At 43.7% G+C, this 26,323-nt stretch overlaps 1 protein-coding gene across 3 annotated transcripts in view; it reads left to right on the top strand.

Moving 5' to 3' along the window:
- FLI1 (Fli-1 proto-oncogene, ETS transcription factor) overlaps positions 1–26,323 on the top strand; it is an 86,441-nt gene that overhangs the window by 24,481 nt on the left and 35,637 nt on the right. For all 3 annotated transcript variants that reach the window (XM_068418317.1, XM_068418318.1, XM_068418319.1), the window contains one exon: positions 23,713–23,924. In XM_068418317.1, the coding sequence (XP_068274418.1) occupies positions 23,713–23,924 (212 nt within the window). The remainder of the gene's footprint in view (positions 1–23,712; positions 23,925–26,323) is intronic.

Consider the following 26,323-nt stretch of genomic DNA (forward strand, 5'->3'; position numbering starts at 1 on the left):
CACTACTAGCTTAAACAGCACTTCCCCTTCCCTGATATTATGCTCCCAGTGTATTTACAGACCACTGCCATACCTCTCTCTGTGTTTTGTTGAGATAAACAAAATCTTCTAATCTCCTTCATAAATCCCTCTTCTAGTTATTCCTTAGCCCTCAGCTGCACCTGCTCCCGTTTGAATTTGCCTTCTCTCAGCATCAGTCACTGGAGTGGCACACGCTGTTCCGAGTGCTTGGCAGTAACACACACTGGAAGAACCCTCCCTGATGCAATACTGGGATTGCAATGACTTTTTTTTTACTTCTGGTGAGTCAGAAAAATCTGTGAGCAGTTAATTCACTCCAGTCTTTGTCCTCAGCAGTGCCCAACCTGGTTCAGTTAGTTGTTCTGCCACAGGTTTCCTGTGTGAGTTCAGGCATTTCACTTCATCTCTCTGTATCTCAGCTTCTCATCTGTAGAAGTAAGCAAATTCTTCCTTTCCTCTCAGCCTCAGCTGATCGATTTGGAGTAGAGGCTCTTACGAGGTGGGACTGACTGTGCTTCTGTTCGTGAGCAGCAGCTACAATGATCTCAGTGCAGGCACGTCCTGCAACGCAGTGTCCTGAACAGAAAGAAACCCAGTGGTTCTTGCCATTATGTTCTTTATAAACATTCAACAACTTTCTACCGTGTTCCTGAGATATGGGTATGGCCAGCAATCTTTTGGGTCTGGCTAGCAATCTTTTGGGTCACGTACTTATTTGTAACGTGGGTTTGTAGCACTGCAGCTGTGACAGGCAGGTACGTTTTCCCTTGGATCAAAGACCATTCCCAGCTGTCCAGAAGGAGTGAGAAGGGTGTGAAGGCCAATAGGTTTTCCAGATTTTTGCAGCAAGTGCCCTGGACTGCCCGGTGAAGGAGGCCAGCAGACTACGTGCATGCGCCTGTGAAGCGGCTCCATTGATTCATACACAGAGCACACGCACGCAGCTAAAATTTCAACTAGGCCTAAATACCAGATGGTTTCTTACCTAAGCCAAACTTTTATGTGTTTTAAAAAATAACAGCCAGTACACGGTCAGGACCCCACTCTGATTGTCTATTTCTTCCATTGATTTCTTACCCTTCCTTTCATGCTTTTGCAGCTCTAAGATTGGTCGTTTCAAAACTAGCACCTGCAGGCTTCTAAAAATAAAAAAGAATTAATTAATTAACATAACCCTAAACCACAGAAACCCTATCTTGTGAGCAGCACTTCTCTCACCACGCACTGTTCTGTGCCAGCCTGAAGGAGGTTAGCTGACATGCCGTGCAAGCGTGTTTGGAAATGTGTGATGTGGAAGGTGTGTGTACACCAGCAGAGAGGTGAAACATGTACGTTACAGGTCTGTGTAGCGAAGGAGCAGAAAGCCAGTGGGCTGTGAAAAGAAATCCCTCTGAGTCCTGACAGACCATACTCCCAAATGCTGCCCAGGTCTTTCTTTGCCCAGGTCATGAGATGAGTGACACCAGCTATTTTCAGGTCCCGAGGGCTGAGGTCTGCAGGGAGAGCCTTGCTGAGATGAACCTGCACGGTAGGAAGGTGCATGCTCTTCTCACAGCCTCTTCTACCACACAAGAACCACCCTCTGGTTCCCTCACATTTACATCACTGCTTCAAGATGCCCCTTTCCAAGCCCTCCTCCACCTTGCACGTGCACGCATTCACAAATACACGAGTGCTTGTAGACACTCTCTTTTCTACCTCTGTGAACGTAGGTCTTTAATAGCAGGTGTAAGTGTGTGTCTGTGATTCTTTTACCAGAGATCAGCAGGCTTGCCATAGTTTTCATTTAGGTAGCAAGTCAAAAAACTGTAAGGAATTGAACTGTGTGGAATAGACCATAACTGAGTGTTAGATGTATCTGCAAATGAGCTTTGTCTGTGAAGCAGTATTTGATATACTGTCAGCACATTCAGTTTTTATTGATAAAAGGCTCAATGAAGGTGCAATATACTAAGTACACAAAGTGCTTTTGACTGTCATCAGCTACAGTAGATCAAAGGATCATGGTTCTTCTCGTAGTATAAATTTCAGGTTAAACTGGTGGAGTTAAGCAAACAGTTGAAAAATGGATCTGTCTCAGGCAATGCTAATTTTATACATATATATGTAAATACACATCTTTTACACCTTTACTGTTGCATTGACTGCATGGCAACTCACCTGGATTCAAACTAGGGTCAGGGGTTGAGCAAATCTAAATGATTATCACTGTTGATTTCTGTAGCATTGTACACATGAAATGCTTCAAAAGTAATTTTGCAGGACAAGTCCTTGGCTCTAGTCTTTAATCGGAATCTGTTGCTGAACGCAGAACTGCAGTGATACGGATTCATGCAGCTACGTACCTGCTTATGTGCAGGATGTTTCATCTCTAACTGATAAGGGGTTGAAGTGGGGCAGGATGGCCAGCTCCCACACCCTGGGGAACTCCTACAAAGGAGCTCTGGAAGGTAGTTTTGCTGTAAGAGTAACGACTATGTTAGAAGATAAAAAAGCTGGTTTGTGCTTAAAACGTGAAATTATCATCCAGGACACTTGACTTCCACTCCTGGCTCTGCCAGTGACTTTCTGTACAACCACAGGAACTGCCAGGCAGGACTGATCATTCCTTTTTTTTCTATCTTGCCTTCCCAGACCTTAAGCTCTTTGGAATAGGCGACACCCTCCAGAGTGTATTCACCCAGCGCTAGCACAGGGGCAACTTGGGGTTTACTCATTCTGAGTCAGGTGGTGGAGTATTTCACCAGGAATTGTGTCCAAGACGTGTACTTGGTTATTCACTCTTTGTTACCACTAACTTAATGGGCTATATATGATACAACCCCGCAACCGTTTCATATAGATAAGAATATTTCCAGAAGAGAAACACGTTCAAAAACCTGAAATTATCTGTAACAAAGTTTTCTTAGCATCTAATATCATAATCAGTCATCTATTATTTAGTAAAAAGATAAAGAGGAAAGATCTCTCCTCTGGTATCTACTCTGCTCAGCAGATAACGATCACACTCACATGTCCCTTCTTCCGAAAAAGCTGAACTTTTTTAAGAATGCTGTTCAGTAATTAGAGCAGAAGCCTGCAAGTGGAGTCTCCTTGGCTTTATTCCTCTTTCTTACCCAGAGACCCTGAGCAAACCATCACATTTTTCTGTGCCTTGTTTTTCCTAATTGTAAAATAATAATGGGTAATGGTCTTCTGAGGTAAGGCTGAAAACTGACAAATCTTCACAAAGAGCTTTGTAAGCCCTGGATAAAGAATGCTCTAGGTGCCTAAAACATCACTAGAATATCCTCTCTGAAATAAAGTCCAAAGCAGCTGGATGCAAGAGATGGGGTTTTTGCAACTAGGAAAGGAAAGACACTATTTATAGGAGCTAAAACATTCTAGTCACTTATGAAACACAGAAAAAAACAGCCTCTGCTCTGAAGCCCATGTAACATAAAACAATTATATTAACAGAAATATTATGACACACCTTGTAGTGAGCTTGTATAGTCGCAGCCCCTCAGTTGTAGCTGCACCCCACCACTGCGTTTCTAGAAGCCCACGGGAGAGCAGTGGCTCTCATCTGCTCAGTACTACACACTCTCATGGACACTTCTTTCTTTGCAGCCTTGATAAGCGAAGATGCAAAGGTCACATTAGCTGTGGGTTGCTTTTCCTGAGCAGAAAGGTATATAACGTGCGTGTAAAGCACAAAAAATCCTTGCGCTGATGATCTGATTAAGAGACTCTGATGAGCAGCAGCAGAGCAGAGGCGTACCGAGGGGCTCTCACCCGCTCGCTTTGCCCTTGCTGCTTGCTAACCAACTTGCTCTCTCAGCACCGTTATTGTTTGATTTCGGCCTGCTGAGACAGGTGCAAATCTGCTTCCACATCACACTGGGATACGTGGCAGGCAAATTTTCATGAGAGGCTGCAATAACAAGAAGCAGCTCTTGTCTCTCAATGCTCTGTAGAACTGGGAACCTCTTCTGCACGCACCTGACAGCGGCTGCGAGTGGGGGCGCAGCGCCTGGCTTGCTAGGGACAAGGGCTTTCCAGCTAGCAGGGGGTTTGCACCGTTTCATCATCTTAGGCAGTCATTTAGCAAGTGCCATTTGTTGCAAGCTGGTTCTTAAAAAACAAAGGGGAGAGGAAAACGCAGTTAAAATGAGTTTTGCCTTTTGAACAAGCTCAGAGCTGTCGCCCAGCTTCATGGCACTCTCGAGTGCGGTTGGGTGCGGGGGCGTTGCGGGAGTGGAAACCCTGACTGCAGATGTGAATGTGTCACTTAGGCTGGTTCTTTACTCATCCTAACAAAAAAGATGCACAAGGGAAATAAAAAGGTGCACAAGGTAAGGCAGACAGGCAACCTGATGCATAGGTTTGGCCACCTGATACGGTCATTCACCTGCTCTCCTGGGCATAAACGTCAGCCTGTTTTGGATGAATGCTCCTTATCTCACTTGGTCAAGGCACACAGGATCTTGGTGCACAAGCTGAGAAATGTACCATGAAGTCCAGGTTTTCTCTCTCTAGTCGTACCTTAGCGGAGTGAGAGAGGGTGGAATGAATTTCTAGAAATATTAGGAAATTCAGATATATTCCTTGGGCATTAACAGCTGGAGCTTCAATTGTAAACCCATTCTAGTGAAGGTAATGAAGAAAGCCTGGGTTTTGCCTCCTGTAGTTTTAGACAGACAATTATACTGCAGATTACATGAGCACTGGAGAGCAGAGATCTGATATAACTAAATGCAGAGAAAGAGGCATGTGACTCGAGTAACACAAAGAAACAAGTGAGATACCCCTGCAGAAAGTGAGAGGGAAGCTTCTCACCCACCCAAAGGCTAAGAGGGAAGCCCTGGTATTAGGCTTGATTTCCTCTTCGCCAGAAAAGCCCTGAGAAATCCGAGGAGCAATTCAGCTGACGAGAGTTATCAGGCAGGTGAAAACAGCAAACAAGGCCACTGAGGTTGTGAGCTGCCTCTGCATTAATACTCTCATGTCACCAAGCTGGGCTCATAATAAACACTCTGTATGATACGAGTGCGTGTGTGAGAAGGCGTTTGGTTCTGGATCCCACATGGCCAGAGGGGCTTTGAGAAATAAGAGTGTACGAAAGAGAAGAAAGAAACAGGACAGCGTGGGGCTAATCGACTTCTGTAGAAGGGCTGAAAGAGAAATGCTGGATGACATGGCAATACTCTTGCCAGCTCTTGTGGTATTTGATTTTCATCTGGAAAGCCTGAATTGCATTCTAATTTCATAAGAATATCAGCATTTATTTAGTAAAAGTGAGCTGCTTAGGGTTCAGGGAAGAGTTGGAAATCACGTCCTCAAAAGATTAAAACCCAGTTATAAATACAATTAGACTTTTAATGAAGATTATGTGCAATTAGAAGGCCCTTGGTGCATGTCTACACGGGCACTCCTAGCTGCTCTGAACCAGAAAAGTGTGAAGCATGATCACAGAATCACAGAATCATTCAAGCTGGAAGATGCAGAGACACTTGTGCTGGCTCTACTGCAAAGCAGGAAAACTGCAGGAACAGGGATTGTGCTGCTGACAGACCTAAGGTGGTGACTTGGGATGGCATGACTGTGACCATGTGGCTGTAAACCAAAGCCCTTCATTGTTTGCTGTATACACCCTCCTAATGATCATCATTAAAAGAAGAAAAAGTGTTTTTTTTAAAAAGAGATGGCTTTAGGGGTTTAATTTTAGGCTGTGGGTGATGAATTGGCAAGGAAGGAGACAGGTACAATCTGTAGGTGCTGACAGAGTCTAATGCCAAGGATACACAACGATGACTTTAAGGGCTACAAGAAGATCCAAGTGGCTTGTGCTCCATCAGTTTACTTGAAGGGAAAAAAAATCTTAATATGGTGCACTGTGCAAAGTTGTCCTGTGGGCAGCCCTGCCTAAAGGTTAAGACACAAGAGGGGAGGGTATGGAAGTAACTTGACAGGTAGGTGATGGAGAGGAAGCGATGTGTGAACTTGTCATTTTAAAATTAAACCTGGCAAAACCGCAGGAAAGGCCTTTTTGGGAGATGAAGTTAGATAAGTTGTTTTGCCCCCCCCTCCTACAAGCCCATTCCATTTCTATTATTCCACAAATGATAAAAGGAGGGGGATTGAATCATGTTTATTAATTCAGAATGACAATAGGACACCTGGACTAGCACCTGTCAGAATATGATGCAAATTAGCCCAGGAAATCTGGTCTTGATCAGTGCAACCATAATGAAGCGCTAATAGAACTGATAATGATTAAAACGGTATTCATAGGAACAAGCTTTATTGCATTAATTAATGCAGTACATAGAGAAATGCAGCGTTGCTCCCATTCACAGGGACTTCCTGATGCTTTTCTGTTGCTGTTTGTTTTTTAAACAGACAAAACCGGGACTTATTATATTTGCAAACAATGGCATCATGGAGATGCTCTGATTTACTGCAGAGATAGAGAGGGGGTGATGGTTGAAAGCTTAAATTAAAGCAGGATTTCCTCCTGTTTTCTCAAAGGAAAGGTTAACATTTGCTAATAACTGTCACAGGCTGTAAATGGCCTGAGTGTCATGTGATGGATTTTTCTGATTGCTTTTAATCGAGGTTTTTCGAGATCATGGGGTGTAAACAAAGAAATGAGCTGAACGTTCATCAGTTGAACAAACCTCAGGAGATGTGACAAAGATAAGAAAAAACTGTTCCGACAATGAAGTAATAACAGGTTCTTTGCTTCCTGAGTTAAACAATTTTTTATCATTATTATTTTAATGTTCCTTATTCTGTATCTCTCACTGAGATAAACTGGTCTGCATAGATGGATATATGCTTGCCTAGGTTTTGTGAGTGGGTGGAGGGTTTTTTTAACCCTACAGAGTTATTAAGTTGTTATACTATCTATTTCATCTCCCATATGCGTGGGGGTTTTTTTCTCTATCAAGCTTCAGGCCACATTTAGACGAAGGGAATGAATTAGAAAAAGTCTCTTTACAATGTTCAGATCAGCAGAAAGGTGGCAAGGCTGAGGCTTGGAATATGTAGATCATCTTTTCATGAAAATTATTTCTTTTTGCTGAATGCCTCCCCAGGAGAAAGGGATAAATGGGAAGGTATTTCATTACCCTACTTGAAAATAAAGGACATGGAAATGATTCTCCAAAGAGAACCCCAGGAGTGGACTAATGTGTCCTGAAGAGTGAGCCCTGGGTTCTGATAAAAGGGTTTTGGTGTCATCAATTTCTTTTTTTCATAGGGCCCAAAATGCACGGAAGAATTTTTGTCTCGGTGTAGCGTGGACTTAATTTTTCAGAAATTCAGGACCACTGACGTGTGTGGGGTTTGTTTTTTTTTTTTCTCATGACATCTCACCGTGGATTTGTAAATCTGGTGAAACAAATAGGTTTAGGCCAAACATACTGGTTATGAGGGTGCCTGTTTGCGCTGCGGGGGGGTGGCCCATCGTGTCAGCTGCAGAGAAGTCCTAGTACACAGCAAACCTTTAAAAAGCAAAGAAAGGTGGAGGGGGCACTCTGCAAGTTTAGCAGAGAGCATATTGGGTGAAGCACATGCAAATCTCCAGCTGACACAAGCTGTATCCTCTCCCACGAAAAACTTCATAATAATCTGTGCAGAACATCACTTCAGGATAAACACAATAATGCTATAAATACCCCAGGCCATTTCCTGTTGTTCTTAACTGCAGCTTGCACAGGGTTTGTGTCTGGGTGAGGGTGTGACTATAATCCACATAGTAACACATACATTAACCTTCTTCGCCGCTTCTCTCCCGGATTGTACTATGGGCTTGACTAAAAATGTGTTTTTCTTTCTAAACAAATGCATTATTTGTCAGTTAACCTGTGGTTTCTTCCACTGAACATAACATACATCATTAATGAATCAGGCAATATTATTTTCTTTATGTAAAGAATTTAAGGCAGCAAAATGGCAAACTCTTGTGCTAGTGAATCAATGAGATGACCTGAATATAATGAGTCACAGTCATATCCACTTCTCATCCCAGGTTATTTCAATTTATGCACACTCTTAATTTTGGCTGTCATACTTAAAGGAAATCAAACCTGCCTTAAAACATGAATTGAAGTAAGGAAAAATGCAAAATCCTCCTGGAATGTTTTCAGCTTGACATTTACTGAATTGTATATTTTCTTTCAGTGGCTTTGTTACTTTAATGAAAACAGAGCAAAAGTTACACTTACATCTGCTTGTTAATTACATAAATACAATGAGAAGAAAGCAAACAAATTGCAGAGGGAGGCCCCTGACTTCTGATGTATGAATGAAGCCTTTAGAGGACTGAAAGTTCCTGTAACGATATAATTTTTAACTCAGCAATTTCATTCAAACCGATAATTTCTTTTAAATAGTGTTGGCAATGTGCTTTTTACTACACAGAACAAACTAAAAGCCTGGATTATGAATACTTGCCATCTAAATTAAGCCAAAAACTTAGGGCCATATATAAAAAAGAAGGTGGGCACCTCCAAAGAAGATATTGTACTGCTTAAGTCTTAAAAAGCTCCCTCCTAAAGTGAAAAACAAACCCAGTTTTACATTACCTGGATTTACTAGGCTTGGATCTGTCTTTTAAGTATGTGGTCAGTTTTAATCAGATAGTCAATCCCATCTTCATTCAACAAAAGCAATTATAAATTGTTCCTTCGGTTTATATGAAAAAATGGTTAAAGAAAAGAATTCTGCCACGATAGGATGAGATGGACAAAGTGAAGAGAAACTGCCCTGTTTGTGAAAGGATCCAGGACCCAAAGGCTAATCCATTTGCTGCTGTCCATGTGAGAAGAAAAAAATGCTCAGAAGCAGCATATTTTTTTAAAAAAGAGATCATTGCAAAACAATTTGTCTGTGAATGTGAACAAATGAGGCGGAGTGGGTGTGTGCAATGGATATGTTTCATGTGAAAGGCAAGGAAGGAAATGGGAATAGCAGGCAAGGATGGGAGGGAAAAATGGCCTGATGAATGAAACAGAGACAGAATGCTCTGTTCCTCCTTGTGCTTCTTGAGATTTCCCCTTCATATAATTTTTATGTTAGCAGAGAGTGGGATTTTCAAAAGCCTTAAATGAGTGATAAAATGGATTTTGCTTGCCTGATTCGTATTTATGCCTTTGAAGATATCCCTGTAGATGACACCTTACTTACATATCACACTGTGGCTCAGCACCTATGAAGTGTGGTGAGAATCCAAATAATTGGCCTCTCAGCCTGATTTTACTACAATTGTGCTGTTTGACCTTCAGTGAATGATGTTTTTGCATCTTGTTTGATTGCACGTCAAAGAAAAGTTTTTCATAGGTGAGAAAAGTGGTGTGAAATCTACCCCAAAACGTGACCTTTAGTATATGAGATAAAGCAAGGCAACATTTTGACGTGTTTAACAACACCCACCTAACATTTTTCTTTGATGATACTGAAAAAATTGTTTCCCTGGTGATTAACCCTGAGGTCCTCTGGCATTCCTAAACATGTTACGTCTACTGTGACATGGAGAAGTCGCTGGGGAGAGTAGAGCATCTGTAATTACATCAGTGTAAGATACGTGAAATGAAAAGTTCTTCTGTCAGCTTTTATGGTGCGGCCGAATAGCAGGTGCCCATGTCTTCAGTCAGTGACTACTGCAGGCCAGCCTCTGGGTTTTCTGCCCATGTTACCTTCTCATTCCCAACCCAAAGGAGTGAGTTTGGGGGAGGAGTTGCATGGGTAGAGCTCCAAGGCACAGGACAGGCCCTACTATCTCTCAAAATCTCCCCAAGTGCTGCTGTGATACCACCATCTCCACTTTGTAGCTTTCTTCTGAGAACTGCATTTGCTTTGTGAGTAAGTGTGTGGCATGCTAATAAGAGCTCTTTCTTCCTGTGTTCTCTGGGTTGTTCATACCTAGCTCTCACACAGTGTTTTGCATCCATTAATGCTGAAGTGCTTTACCCAAAAGGTCACTTTCACTATTAATTACCCCTATTTTGTAGCAGCTCTATAAGGTGGTTTGTCACCAAGTCACCAAACAGACCCCAGATCCCCTCAAAGCTACCTTGTGTGTGAGGAGCTGATTTTCTGTCTTACTGTTCATCCTATAAACATCATCTGAAGCAACATTTCAAATCTCTTTGTTGTCCCCTTTGAAAAGAAATTGTCTTAATCATAATCACAACCTAACAGGGACAGGGCAGCTAACAAAGAGGCACTGCTGAATTACTGAGTACTGGCCAGCAAAAATCTTGCTCTTAAGGGGATGCTGACAAGGAAAGTGACTGTTAGACCCGCCATGAGGAAGACATGCTTCTTCCCTTGGATGTTCATGTGGTACCTTTCCAAACCAGTAAGAACCTGTCCCTTATGCAGATCACTATTGTGTTGGACTCCTTGAGAAGCTGAGGACTGGGAGGAGAATCTGACCCCCCGAAGATGCAGCTCAGGCTTGCAAGAGCTGGTCAGCCCACTCTGTGTCAGGTATCCCAGGAGGGAGCTGCGGTTTTTATTTGGTCCTTGCTTGGTGTGTCTCTTGGAGACCTCCACTTCCCTCCAGGACAGGAATCTGGCATGGTTTTAGTCACCATGATATCAAAATGACAGGTCTTAAAGGTATTGAGGTACCTGCGCAGGCAAATGAAATCAGCCAGAGTTAAGAACGACATAGATTTTCTTAAAGTATTTCAAAGCATCTAATTACTTCTTTAGCTGTCTGCATAAAGTCTTAAAAATATAATTAAAAGTCCACAGGCTGTAACTGCTGAGATAATGAAATTTTGCCAGGACAGATAGTGCATACTTTGTGCATCTGAGTTACAGACATTCATGCATTCACATTTAAGTGCACAAATATGCAAACAGCTACACAGAAGATTCAATCATACACCAGCCCAAAGACAAAGGTGAAACGTCTCCTGGCTTTGCTGGCATGGTAGCAAGCTTAAAAAGACTTAATTTGGCCCCATCTCCAAAAACTGAAAGAGAACTCACTCTGTGTTTGTACCAGGGATGTATATAAGAAGATCTATGATAGATACTGTCTGACCTTTTTCAACTTGGTGCCTTTTCGTTAGAAAGATGCAAATTTATCAAAGCCCTGCCTGTTCACTGGAAAGGTTGATTATTTTACAGTTCGCTGAAAGCCCTTCTTGATGCTTCCTCAAGTTTTCCAGGTTTTGTTTTGAAACTACTCTTCATTTAGAAACATAAGCCAACTGCAATATTTTAAGAAAACTGAAAAGGTTAAAACTGCAAGGAAACATTCAGAATATCTGAAAGAAAATATTCCAGTTAACTTAAGGTGGACTTCTCTGGATAATCAGTTTGACTTTCTGTCCAACATCAGGATTGGAAAATTTCTCACAGCCTCCATAATTTTCTCAGGATATGAAAATGGTATCTCACCACACTCTAGGTTTGTCCATCTCTTACCCGGTGGCCTTGACACCCGCTTTTGCCCCTCATTTTACACAGAGAACTTTCACTTGAGTTGAACAAACAATTGTGCTGCCTAGGTGGTAAACGAGCCCACATCTCCCAAATACCACTCTAGTATTGAAACCACAGGACCATCTTTTCTGTGCTTCCTCTACGCTTCCTTCTCACTTGAAAGCTGAGGAAATGAGGTATGTTGAGGTGTGAACATTATTAGTGTATTTGTTTGTGTTGTGAAAGCACTCAGAAGGCAGAGATACAGACCATGACCAGATATGGACCAGTGTGCCAATGTGTGCTCAGAAAAGCAAAAAAACCCAACCCCAACAACCCGTTCCCCCAAGGCATTTACAAGCAAAATGTTAAACAAGCAGTAATAGATTCCTTGTGCTGCCCTGTCCGTCTGGATGTACGTGCAGGTATTGCCTGAAACTCTTAGTCAGGGCAAAACGTCATGTTGGTGTTGGTTTGGGACTACGCCAAAATGTGCCTCAATTTGTTTTCGTTTTTTAAGCCCTCAATTTCACTAACAAATCAGAAATGGGTCTTTGAAGGGTGGTTGGTTGTTGGGTTTTTTTTTTCTGCAATGCTCCCATTTTCTTCAGAAAGAACTGAGCAAAGACAAGAGCAGAACTGTACCTGGCTTTGAGCCAGATAAAGACAGTGGTAAAACACATACGCACTGACTAGTGCAGCTGAGGCCACAGAGATGACACCCAAATTCCTTGGGCCAGGGATAACTCCTTCTCTTCAGCTGCTTGAAAAATTCCAGCCAAGCTAATACCTGTTTTTTTTAATCCTCCAGAGAGTTTTAATAGCAAGCTAGCACAGGTTCTCACTGTTGCACAGAAACCGTAGTTGCCTCTCTGTAGGGTGGCTGTCTGGTTAGCACAGTCAGAATTAGGAGGGGGGCTATTTTATTAGCCGGTAAAGCTGATTGATTTATTAGAGCAGAAATCTCTTGCTAACTCCAACACAGGTTATTCTCCAAATGCAAACTCTATTTCATTTCACACACACAAAATAGCCAAAGTGCCTGTGTTATGAATAGGCCCCTTTGTTACCCGGCGAATCGACAAGACAGACTGTTTAGTTCATGTCTGTACATTAGCAAAGGAGGACGGGGTCTGTGAGACAGATGTGGCCTTTAATTGCATGGAAATATTAGAAGATCGTTAAGCCATTTTTGACAGGGTTTTCCTCTGACGGAGGGAGCAGAGCGTTGTTTCAGGGAAGGCGCGAGGAGCAGCCCTCTCTTGCCGGCCCCACAAATAGGACCTTGTCCCACTCCCTCACCCCAATGCTAAACAAAACCAGAGGAGATTTAGTCAGAAGCCCCACTTTCCTGCCAGAGCTGCAGAACTACATCGCAGAAAGAACTCTCTTTAAATTGCATCTGATAAAAGGCTTTTCAACACAGCACAGGGGACTTGCCTTGTTAGAGATAAGAGCAGCCGTATCAGCTCTGCTAAGAACATGGAGATGTGCCGAGAGGCCTGCTTCTTATTTATGTGAGCATGATCTGAGTGTAAGAAACTCTTCAGCAAAAGGAAAACATACTGCAGTCACCTCAGAAAACACCACAAACTGTTGCATGTAAAGGCAGTCCTCTTTTCTATAGGAAAGTGAGCTTTTTTAGGGGGTCTAGGTTTTAATTTTAGTTTAGCTACACTCTACCAAATGACTTTGAGCAGAGCACTTGGTTGCTTTGCACTGGTTCCAGTGCCGTAAAATCAATGTAACAACCTCATTTCTGTCTGTGTGGCACCCCTGAGATACCAGCTTTGTTTATTAGGCACATTGCCATGGAAGTAGGAGCCTGACAGCTCCATACTTCAGTTATCAAGCCAGAGATAATGATTTTCATTTAAAAAGAAAAAAAAAACAAACCCAAACCAAAACAAAAGCAAAGAAAACCATGACATTAATTGCTACAGGTGGTGATTTGCTAAGGGATAGCGTGGATCATGTGGAGGTCTGAGCAAACGTCCTAGAGATGACAGAAACCTGACAGAATCAGCCCCGAAGTGGCCCTTGGGTAAACATGTTTTTAGCATCACCTCGAGCAGAGGAGAACGCTGGGATGCAGAGCTAAGCGACCTACCTAAAACCGTAGCCTTGAATCGGTCTCAGTGCTGGGATTTGACTGCTGCCAGCCTTGGCTTCCAGCTCCCTCCCTCCCAAACACACTGTGAGCCTGTGCTCTGTGTCTTGCCTGCTTTCCCTGCAGCAAAACATTCGAAACTCCCTGCCATGAACTCATTGACGGCCTCTGCCTCCCTGCTCTGCTTCGCCAGGGCCGAAGGGAGTGGGGAAGGAGAAGCCATTAGTTCTCACAGGTGTGGAAAACTATCCCTGAGCAGAGACTTCTGGAGGTGGCAGTAGCAAGAGACCTCATTTATCAAAGCAAGGCTCAGAGCCCTTCTCAGTACCACGCTGATAAAACCAACAGACTTTCTGTTAATGGTTACTGATAAGAGATTTTGGGGTTTTGCTCAGCCTCAGAGGAGAGTAAGTTTTGCTTTTGTCTGGCAGTTCTAGCCCCAGGATAACACTTGGCACTTCTCTGACCTCCTTCTTCCAAGGACATTGGAGCAGTCTACAAAATCTGAGCTCTTTCGGGGGCAGGCATCATACGGGTAGGGAAACTGAGACATGGAGACTGTAACACAACTGTGAAAGAGCCTTTTTTTTTTTTTTCATTTTTACTCTCACATCTTCTGCTGTTGAGTTAGCCAGGAGGCAGCACTCATTGGCTGATTCTAGTGTATGGGACACCGCAGATGGAATTAGATATATATATTTAGTCTGTATGTTTGTCTTCAGCAATATCTTTGCTATAGCATTAGGCATCAGTAGCTATTTTACTACTGCAGTTTCCTGAAACGTGAGTGTTTATAGACCAGTCTTTTCTCCGTGATGTTTGGTAGCACTGGGAAGAACAGCACCTTGTCAACTCCTTTTTGCATTGTAATGTTACCTTTGGGTTCCAGCCCAGGTGCTGATATGGGATTTGGACCCATAACTTGTTTCCAAGAGGTAAGAGTGATGGTTGTCCCTGGATCCTTCCGGGATCTTTCTCTTGCACCAAAATTAAAACATCAGTGTTTCTTTGTAAAGAAATGAAAAGCCCCTGGGACCTTCAGTGGTGTAAACTGGGTTTTGCTGTTCAAATATCTCGATTGAGATTGACAAAGAAAATATCTCAGTGTAATCCTGCTGAGCTGTTTTCCTTGGAATGCCACGCGCAGGCTTGTTCACAAAATCTCTGCTTTTCCTATAGGCGTATGCAGAAACAATCTCGTCACTGGAGCCACAGGGGCTGGGCTCGGTGCGCAAGAAAAACACAGATCCATGCCATCCCAGCAGGGTGGCAGCCGTCAGTTCCGCTGCCAAGTGGAGGAGACCAGTTGGGAACTGGATAAGGAGCCAGCAGAGGCTGGGTGTTCTGCAGAAGGCATCAATGCATGGCTTTATTAAGCACTCAGCTGGGCAGTGATGGCACCTATATTTGCAGCCAGGATCAGTGGGCAAAGGAAATGCAAAACCTGGTCTGGGTGTTGTTGCTAACTGCACCTGTTTTGGCTGGCCTCTCTCACGAGGTTTAAACCTGATATTTTAGAGGGATTCAAGGGACTGTGGCTCCTAACTCCTGCTAAATGTGGGTGCGATTTGTGTAGCTTCAGGCTCTTTTGAAAATCTCAACCTCTGGACTTGTCCATCCCAGTAAATGCCATTTTTTCTGGTTAAGAGGCAGATAACAGTTTCACAGTGCTCTCTCGAGCATATGCATATGCTTCTTGGGGAAGAAGTAGATTCCTACAAGTCCTGAACCACCTCTCCCATTTCCTCTTATCTCCATACTTCATGTGATGCACTCGACAACAAACCTAAGTAACCAGCTGAAACGTTGAATTTATGCTCTGAATATCATGAGCACTGAGACCCTGAACACAGATTCAATCCAAACGTAGCTCAGGGACCGCGGCCAAACCCAGAACACAAATAGACTCGAGCCCTAAACGCTTGAAATCTCAAGCCACATCTGGTTTAGGATTCAGCTGCAGGACTGTGTTGGACTTGTATTTGCCCGGTGTGCTATAGCGTCCAGACCTTGCAATATGCTCTGTAGATGTCAGTGATGGATTATGCCTTTTATTTCCTTTTGGCTGAACCTTTCCATCGCGAAGCACTCCCTGGGTAAGAGGGGTTGAGCATCGCTCAGGACTCCTACCCCTGTTTCAGGGGAGAAGGACACACTGCGCTCTCTCCTGGAGACTCTGCTTTGATTCTTTCATGCTGTTGTTTTTCCTTAGTCTGGAATAAGTCATCCTGGGCTGAAAGTGCATGTTTTGTTCTCTGCGGATGGAAACATAACAGCACCCGATGAATGTTTCCTGATGGGCTTCCTGCGATTGTGAAGGGAATGGTGTCAGAGAACAAAACAGGATACGATTGCGGTGTTTGTGAATGTAACTGGGACAATGGTATCAAAGTGAAATAAAAAATAATGAATGGGCATTGGGGTAGCGGTGAGTCAGAGCTCAGAGGAACCTGAAATATTCGTGTCTCTCTAAACTGCCACCTCCCAGATCTTGAATTCCTGGGAGAACGCTCTTTTTACAGTTTCCAATGCTTTGGCAGTAGGAACCCAAACTGAAAAGATAAGATTTTGTGGTTTGCACCTATTCCTTCATGCATGTAACACTCCGCTTTATGTCTTTTTCCAAGGCAGCCTGTTAAAGAGGAGACACATAGATGTCACATACCCTCTCTCATGACAAACCCCCCCAGTACTTTTGGGTTTCTCATTTTATTGTTTTCCTTCCTAGGCTGAATCATTTATATAGAAAAGATTCGATTGCTCTTTGCATGCAGAAAACAAAAACAACAAGATCGTTATATAGTCTCAGTTTCTGGTATGAGTAAAATACCACCAAAAAGCTCTCCTTTGAGAGAAACGATGGCCCTACTGCAACAGGCAAATGCAGTTTAAAGTGAGCTCAAGTTGTCTGAAACAGAGTGCTTGGTCAGTCTGCAAACTCCTGATGAAAAATGAGCCACTGAAAAGCAGCCTCTGGCACTACATCAAGGAGAGGAGTCGGGCAGTGGGTGCTTCAGGACAAAGCTGAGGTCAGCACAGAATTCCTGCGTAGCAATAGGCTGCATTTATTCTTCAGGATAGTTTGGGTTTGTCAGGAAGCCAGCCTCTGAAACCAGCTTGCAGTTTCCCTCCATGTGTCTTCAGCAGAAAAGACCATAAAAATGCTACAATAATATTTACTGAAGTGTGTATGTTCGCAGTTATACCCATGTGTCTCTGTTTACAAACACATCTGCTCAGTGCAAGTCAATTACAAGGGTGAGGAAAAAAAAAAATGAAAAGGAAGGTGAACTAGAGCTAGGGGGATTTGACTGCCCAGCTCTGGAAAGCAATAACCCACGCACTGTCAAGTTATTCTTAGTGAGCATGGGCAACTTCAGAGCAGAAAAGCTGAGGGTAGAGATCAGTGGTGATATAAACTGGCTGAGGAGAGTGTTAATACATGGCAAAGGCTGATTGATTTTCTGGAAACATGACGTGGCTTGGAAAAGATCTTGAGAGATCATATAGTCCTGCCACAGCAGAGGTATGCTGATTAATTCATGGAGGCCAATCCTTTTGTAGTGAAATTAGCTGCCGAAAAATGAAACCTGGCTCAAGCCATGCCAATGGCAAAGCTTCCAGCACCTTTCACAGGTTTAACGTTTTACCCCCAAGGTTCAGTACTCATCCGAAATCATCTCACGTGCCTTGCTTGGCAGAACTGGGCAGGAATTCTCCCAAACCTTCTGGGAACAGAAGCCAGGAGCTATGATTTGTCCCTCATCTGCTACACCCAGCGTGTATCAGTACAGCAGGGTGTGAAGCACCCGAGACATCAGGAGTGCAGAATCCCAATCTCTAGGCCCAGGGATGCGGGTAAGCCAGGGGAGACTGGTGGGGATGTTCAGGCTCCAAAGCACAGCTGCTGTTCTCCTTAAAGGAAGAGCTGCAGTACGCTCCCAGGATTTAGGACCTTGTATGATTGAGATGTGATCTATCAATCACACATGTCTAGTCTCTCCAGCCTAGATTTCACCATATTACCTTTAAGAGGTCAAGAGGCCACAGCAGTAATTTGGGCAGGTTATATATTTTTTTTTTCACTTCCTCTCCTGGTCCTGTGCTGAGAGCGCACAGAGGCGTCTCCTGGAGATGTCTCATGTCTTTGGGGCTGGTGCCTCTAAGCCTCCTTATCATCAGCCCTAATGCAGCAACTTGCTGGGGAGGAGTACTGTGTCCTGGTTATTCCCATTTGGTACTTCGCCTGTTGGAAATAAACCAAAACAGGCTCTGAACCAATTTATGTGAAGTCTAGACTGAGAAAAAAAGTCATTTGTCCAGATCCTATAAACATGTGCATGAAGTCAAGTGCTTTCCTGAAAAGTGAAGTACAGAAGCATGATTTAATTTTTTTTTCCTTTTTGAGTCAGGTTTTGGGGATCTTGAGATCAAAATAACAGAGCATTGATTTTAGCAGCCTTCTTTTACCCACTTGGCAGGAAATTTCATGGAAATAGTGAACACAAAAACAAAAAAGATATATTTCCTTATGAGAAATTTTGTAAAATCATTTTGCCCCACTTTTCAGCTGGTTAATTCTAGTGTGTTTTGCTCTTATTCGTGCTTTGTTTCCCCCTAGCATGAGTTACTAAGTTGTGGTTTCCCATTTATTTGAATTGTGAAGAAATGATGCTGTATTTTAAGACTGCCAAGTTACACTTCAATGTAGTACTCTGGGTGGAAAGTGAAAGAAAGGCAGCCTGAGCTGCAGAGGAAAGCTCACGTCGCGATTTGTCCGGGTAGTTGACCTGCTTTGTAGTTTTGAGCAAGTGTCCAGTGCAGAGTAAAAGCAAAATTATTGCAGTGTGGGATGGCATCAAAATAATTAAATGAAAGCCCTTCTTTATCCCCAAAGAAAGCCTCAAATCTGCAGAAACTTCTTAAAAATCTTAAAGGTATTCTGCCTTCTTCTTAATCCTTAGTCCTGCTGCAGCAGGGAAAGCAAGACTGCATCTCCTCCCGTCCCTCCTCCTCAGGGCAGGGACAGCTCTGTGGCATGGCTTACCAGCAGCTGGGTTGCCACAAGCCGAAAGCCATCAGCTCAGCTGGAAAACACTGTGAGCAGGACGGTTTGTGGGTCACTGTGCGATGCTGCAAGTAGATAGAAGAGGGACAGAGCAACGCGCTCCGGCAGTGACTGCTGCCAGCCTCCTGTTTTCACCACAGCGTGGTGATGGATCTCTGGTGCTGGCTGCAGCCCGCAAATCCTGCCCTGTAGCAGGAGGCCTTAAATTGATTGTGAAGGGCACAAGATTGGATTGTGGTTGTTAGCAATAAAATGCCTGTGATTATAATTTTCCAGGGGGAGTCATGGGGACTCCCTGTACCAATCACATAATATCCTGCAAGGAAGGTGGAACGGTGTGAGCAAACCTCAAGAAAAGCGTGCTGAAAAAGCTGCAGAGGTTTTCCTTTTTGTTTTGGTGAGATGTACTGTAAAGACTGGATGTATTAGAGTGTGGGATTACAGTCCAGGCCTTGCTTTGAATTACCCAAAAGACTCCTGTTTGTTTTCCAGTAACAGCACTGGACGAGGGTCTGTGCCCCACAGTGTGCACGGAGCAGGGCAACAGAGGACTGAAGGGAGAAAAAAACACGCAGGCAGGGTCGTGCCTTGCTAAAGGTTGTGCCAAAGATCAAGGGCAGGGATGAGAGTAATAATCTGCCTTCCTGACTCCTAATTCGGGCCCAATCCGTCCCAATTTGCTGCCCCAAGTCAACACAGACTCTGCTCCTTTTTAAGTTTTATATCAGACTCATTTTCTTGTAAGTCTGATGTTATCTCTTTTCTGCTTGTATGAGATGTTGGCAGCAGAAGTGCTGACTTGTAAAACTGCAGTGCCAAAGTCATTTCTATTCAAGGAATAGATCCTCTGTGCTAACCTCAAGCCATGGGTAAGGCTAGTTGCTGCTGGTACCTCGTATTTTGGTGCTTTGCATCGTACATTTGGGGTCTTCACATGGTGGGTCTGTGTTGGTAACATTCTCTTTACAAAAATATTTCAGGAGTGATTTTCCTGTAGGACTAAAAGTGGCAAAGATATATTATTGGGAAAAAAAAAGAGAAAAAAGTCACCCCTCAGGAGGTGGAAGTAATCTTTCCATGCATGGCATGATGGTTCGAGTACGCAGCATTTTCTTCTCTTGTAAGTCGGATTTTGTGGAGGAGGATGAACCTTTGATCTTTAGCGATGCCTTTTAAATGTGGTTATGGCCAGAAAAGTGAATGTAAAGAGCTCAAAGTCAATATTCAGTGAAAAGGCATTGCATGCACCTGGAAAGAGCCATTATTGTAGACACTGGGTTACACTGGGATGAAAGCACTGACTACTGTCACCTCACCAGCTCTTGTTTTCACGTCGTTTTTCCCAGAGCTGAAGCCAGGGAACTGGGAACTTCTAGCGAGCTTTCCTTGCCAGTGAACTTTGGATAAGGTTAAAAACCTGAGCTTTTAGGGGCCTTGCCCAAGGCAAAGCTCTAGAGGTTAGTGAAGGACATTAGGATACCCTGGGGCTAGATCTATAATTAGTGCAGTCATCAATGCAACAAAGCCTGTGCCAGGGACTGTGAAGGGAAGGACATCGAGGTAAATGATGATGTTTCACATCATACATCTGCATTGCACCGTTGCCCCTGATTTTTACCTAGTGGTTGTTTCTCAGACCCATTCCGTTCTTGGCTCAAACGTCCTGCTCAATTCATTAAGTGAAAACTTTTACTAAAGCTTGCGTGTCATCTCCATGTTGCAGTAAGGAATCAGGATAATTTGCATGAAGCAAAGCCGTTTCAGCAGTCACAGCAATGGGAGCCTTTCATTCGTGGCAGCGCAGCGGTGGGCTGCCTTGCAGAGGCTGAGGCTGTTGAACTCGCCGATCGCTGAGCTGCAAGCTGCCGTAGACGGGACTTGCCACATTTATGCCAGGAATGTGATTAAAAACTGGAAAAACTGAAGCTAGCCTATTCCCAGAGGCAATATAATGTAACATATATGCCAGAATAATACACACAGACCCCTGTCTCAGACTCAGCCTGGCCAGCTCAAGGACACAGCCCGGGAGGCAACAGCGTGGGGGGAACCCTGGTGAGCTGTGGCCTGTCTGGTTAGGTTATGTTAGCACCTTTAATGCCTCGATGTGTTTTCCCAGTTGCCTGTCGCCAAACGCTAAGTAACTCTTGATTCCAGGGGAGAGAAATTTGCCCTCTGGTATTCAATTTGACTGTTGAGCTCTTCCTCAGCCAGAACTGAAGCCAAACACTTCCTGAACAGATTAGTTCTTCAAAACGGATTCTAGCCAAGCACGGCCTCTGATAGTGAGTACAAGGAGGGTTGTACCCGTTCCCCACCTGGGTCTGTAGCCTGGCACACCGGCAGGACCAGCCGAGGCTTGTCCTCTTCCAAGAGAGTAAACTGAGTCCCAGGTAGTCCTCACTGCTGGGGCGTTATCTGAGTGATCCCCGCGGTCTGACCCTGCCAGATAAAGGCCACCTGTTTCTTGCCACCCTTTTTTTTTTGTCTTAAGCCATAGATGTACACACCACGGAGAAGCTGATTGAACAGGGGCTGGCAGCACACCACCCAACTTCCCTTGCATGCAATCAGCAATACTTGTTTGCTATTTGCATGCACGACCCGTAAGCAGGTGTTACAAGCCGCTATCTCTGCCTGATCTGCTCTGTGTGTCTTCAGTTCCCCCAGAGCCTTCAGTCTGTAGCTTTTGTGGCTGTAACTAACTCCGGGTTTTAGCTCTAACGATTCCTGGTTCAGTAACTGCTCGGGCCTGCCATGATGGCAGCCGTCGCATTTGAATTTCTTTTCCTGTGTGCAACAGTTTTTAAGACAATAGAGTTTGAAGTCTGCATGCATTCAAGCAGCAAAATGCAGAGCTTCTCGGTGCCACTGCTGCCTGCCTGTGAGGTTATCATTATCCCCACTAACACCAGTTGCTGCTCTAGGCAGGGCCCAGCAGCCGCTTGGTCTTTCAAGGAAGATCCTTATCTGAGGAGGCAGGCTTCTCCATCAGATATTCTGTATATCAGAGAAAAGTGTGTGCTTGCCTGTGTGTGTAAAGATAGTTGTACTTGGATGCAGCCCTAATCATTGATCCTAGTCCAGGGCTGGTCTTGGGGGTGGGTTGTTTTTTTCTGGGGAGGGGGAGTGTAGCCAGAAAGATACTTGCTTTCCAATTTTTTTCCATCAGAACCTTTCTTCAGAAGAAAAATGGCTTTAGGCAGTAAAAGCATTTTCCTAGATATTGTTTCCCTAAAAACCCCAACTTTGTGTATGTTTTTAGACTGTAAATCTCCAACATTTTACAATTTTATTTCATCAATTTGCAGTGGTACTCATGGTTTCCTTGCCTCTGACCAGTAAGATGCTGAGACTGGGTCTAGAGAGTCGTAAGTCAGTCCAGCACCCCAGGTATTTGAGGTTCACCTACCACCTCCTGCCACAATGTAGGGAACCCCACATTTTTTGTACTGAGAGGAAGCAGAGATGTACAGAAGACGTATGTGTCATTTAGGAACCCCTGCCTGACACCCTGACTTCAGTAAATCAGAGAAGCAGCAAGTCACTATGTCCTTAGCTCTCATGGAAAGGCTTGCTCTCTTTTAAGAGCTGTCACCAGATCTCGTGTTCATGTGCCTTTCTACAGGTAAATTTTATAGCCTGGAGATAGTCTCAATCCCTTTAAGAAGTTTCTGACACAAGGCTGTGATCTGGGTTTGTTACGTGATCTGAGATAGAAAAGTGCTGATATTTGTAAATGCAGAGCACTGACCTGACTCTTTCTAAGTGGGTTAATTTCAAGCTGAGAGGGATTTTCATGTTCACCCAGTAGACTCTAACTATTGACATTTTTTGTGATGATATCATGAGCCTGGTAATATCTGATTTGCACTTAGATTCTCGTGTAATCGGAGGATTCCAGCAGCTGCACTTTTCTAAGTTTTCAGAATTTCTGTTTCCCTCTCTTGTTATGGAAGAATTCTCAAACTAACCTCAGAAACAACTCCTGGGGGGAGGCGGGGAGAGAGCAATAATTTATTATTTTTAAAAGCTCATGTTTTGGACTGTGTCCTGTGAATTTTGAGCATTGGGGGTTTAGCTACAACACATTGATGTTACAGGTCTTTTGAACGCTCGCTCCTCAGAGTCGGTGAGTCTGTTGCTGCCTTTGTTTCTGAGGTCTGCTCCATTAATTCACATTAAAGTAGTGTGTGCTTGCAGTTTGGGAGGTTCCTCGCTCAGTTTCTGGCTTGCCAGCCATAATGGCAGCTGTGTTATGTGTGGTTAACTCAGCTCCATAAAGAACATGCAGACCCTGTCAGATGCACTTTGAATAAGGCAGGACTGTGCCAAAGCCTTTATGAGCCTGGCACGCTTCATTTAGAAAACCCAAGCACATCAACGCAAGGAAATTGATAGTCAAAACTTTTTGTCAACATTTGGAGTTTCAGCAGGGTAAAAAAAAAAAGGAGAACCATTTCCTGTTTTTAAGCATTTCTAGAAATGCACAGTTTGGTAACTCACCAGTCCTACATTTCCCACAAAATAAACAAAAAGCGTAAAGTAATGCATTTTTTATCCCACCACTAACACCCATAACTCTGACCTGTACTGACTGCTTCTCCTTTGCTAGTAACCTCAAAATATAAACACCACACAAACCCCTTTGAATGAAGATGTATAGACCTTCAAACGACACTCCAGAAATGTTACATACTCCATATCTCTTTGGCTGGTTTTGGACCAGCAAGTGCAGGCAGGTGGGCAGGTAACCATATGAAATTGCAGATGAAGCTGCTTATAGCAAGCGATGAGAATGGTACAGCACCCAGCAGCCACCTTTACTGTTTGCAGAAGTCAAGTTAACCTTAACTCTTGCCCCACCCAGAGCAACGCAGCAGCTAGCAAAGCAACCCACTGGTTTTGCATACGGTTTAATGGACCCCAAAGAATCTGATTCAATCTGCAATCCTGGCAGATGGCAATTTCAGACAGTGCTGGGCAGCTGTGGGGCCCTTGCAGGTGCTCACCAGCTCAAAGAGAGAACAAGAGTGGAGTTACTAGTTTAGTCATGACTCTGAGCACTTGTTTTTTTTCTCCTCAGGAGGCTCTGTCGGTGGTGAGCGACGACCAGTCCCTCTTTGACTCCACGTACGGCGCTGCCACTCACCTCCCCAAGGCAGATATGACAGCCTCAGGGAACCCTGACTATGGCCAGCCGCACAAAATCAACCCTTTGCCTCCTCAGCAGGAGTGGATTAATCAGCCCGTCCGGGTCAATGTAAAAAGGGAATATGACCACATGAATGGATCAAGGTAAGGAAAGACCCTTTCCACATCTACTGAATCTGAAATAACAGCAAAGCACATATCGTCCATTCATGCTCTTGTCCTGCATATCAACAAACTCAACTCTTTGTGTAGGATCATATCACAGAATCAATCAGGTTGGAAGAGACCTCTGGGATCATCGAGTCCATATCCTGCTCCCCCGGAGTTCTTTTGTCACTCATTTTTTTAATGGCCTGAGGATCTCGCAATCATATGAAACTAGAGAGCTATTTGATGGAGAAGGGAAAAAGAGGAGACCAAGGTCCTTTATGGCAGTGTATGAGGTGTAACAAAACAAAAGGCATATACCCATGACTTCGGTGGGAGTATATGTGACCACTGGTGAAAAGGAGAGTTCAGGAGTAGATTTGAGCAGTGATGTCAACATCAAAGGGCCACTGGTTATGAGGTATCCTCTACCAAAGGGCCACTGGTTATGAGGTATCCTCTACCAAAGGGACACTGGTCATGAGATATCCTCTACCAAATGGACACTGGTCATGAGGTATCCTCTACCAAAGGGACACTGGTCATGAGCTATCCTCTACCAAAGGGACACTGGTTGTGAGGTATCCTCTACAGCTTTTAGCCAAAGAGGTAGGAGGCCTGCCCCCCATCATTTGTAGTTAGAGCTGGGGGACATCATTTCCCTATTCAATGAGAAATTCAAAGACTTGAAAACATTTTGTTATCGCAGCTCAGATTGTCTCTTTCAAAAACATTTCTACAAGTTAAAAGCCTAGGAGAAAACTGCACCCTCTTGGGCAAGAGCTGTAGGTATAAGGTTTTCAAATTATTTCCGTTTTAAATGTATACAATAAAGAAAAACTATTTGATTTTTTAGCATTTTTAGAGCTCATATTAATTTTAAATTTGATTTTAATTTCAACCTCGCAAACATCTCTAACATTTGTACAATGTTAATACAAGACAGTTAAACAATGGAGAGTTTTTCTTCTTTAGGGGTAGTTTAGGGCTTCTGTAACAGCCTATTTTCCTGGTTTCTGAGAACCTAGCAAAATGTAGAGTTTGAAACAGAAAGCAGCCTTGCACTTTCAGACTTGTATCGTGAGATTATGGTGTTAAAGACTTCAAACAGCAGCATGTTCTTTTTTTCCTCGTAAGTATACAGTAGATGCTGATTTTACTCTAAGATAAAGGTCTTTGCGTCAGTTGGTCTTTGATGGTGATCATTTGTAGACTGAATTTGATCTTGCTCTGGCTGTACCTTAGTATCATTTCTGGACTTCAGAAGAACTTACACGGATTTTTGCACTAGTGTTTCCAATCTCAGAATTGAGGTTGAAACATAGGAAAATGAGTTTTATTTCCTGAAAAACACCATCCCTGGATAACACAGGCAAAATGGAGGGATCCTGAAAGCACCAGCAGGTTGGGGTTTTTGATAGTCATGAGGACTACCTTTGGTTACCAAGGCTAGTCTTCCTAAGCCATCCCTCAAATCTTCAAGAGGGCCATGCAGAGTGGGATCCTGACCGAATGAGCAAGGCTTGTGCATGGTGCTGTGCAGGTCTGACCTCTCCATCCTGCGGAGAAGTGAACCAGTTGTGAGAACCGAGGTGGCAGAATCAGCCTCATGTATGGCACAGGCAACACGCTCCCACGATCATGTGAGGAAGCCCTTTGTAGCATCGCATCAGTTGCTCATATCCATGGTGTCAGACCAACACACAGAGAGTGTTTCCTCCCATTATACTACTTGTCTGTCTCGCTCTAGCAAATTTTGGAGGACCAAGAGAACAAGTAGTGCTGTCACATCCGCTGAGCTACTACAGGCAGCACACATTTGTGCTTTTCAGACCCTGTAAGCACATGCCTTGTGTAGATTCTGTATGTGCATATACTTGTACATCCAAAAGTCTGTGTAACGTTCTCCTTGGATGTGTATTGCATGTCTTGGGAATCAAATGAATTGGGCTGTCCTTCCATTGTGATCTTTGTGCTACCATTTCCTCATCTGCTCAGAAAAAAAAGGGAAATAATACTGCTTTGACAAACTGATTCATTAACTGTAAGTGCTCTGATACCCACAGGAAAAGGCCCTCCAGAAGTGTGTTTACTCTGGGCAAAAAGGAAATCCTTCTTTATGGGCTTGCTCAAGACTCCAAGATTCTTAGGCAGAAACTAAGTGTTCTCAGTCTCTCTGAAAGAGGGGTAACAACTTCCCAACCTGTTAGAAAAAAAAGAAAAGACTGTTTTGAATGTCAGGATTAAGCACTGAAGTAGCTTCCAGCCTTGCTTTTGATAACTTGTTAGCATAAGAGCTCCGATCCACCCAAGAAATGAGAACATTCATCTGACTTATCCATCCTCTCCTCCTATTCACGGCTAAAAATTTGCCCTTTCCATGTCCATCACAGTTC

This window comes from Nyctibius grandis, chromosome 25 (assembly GCF_013368605.1).
Source record: "Nyctibius grandis isolate bNycGra1 chromosome 25, bNycGra1.pri, whole genome shotgun sequence".
In the NCBI taxonomy this organism is placed as follows: Eukaryota; Metazoa; Chordata; class Aves; order Nyctibiiformes; family Nyctibiidae; genus Nyctibius; species Nyctibius grandis.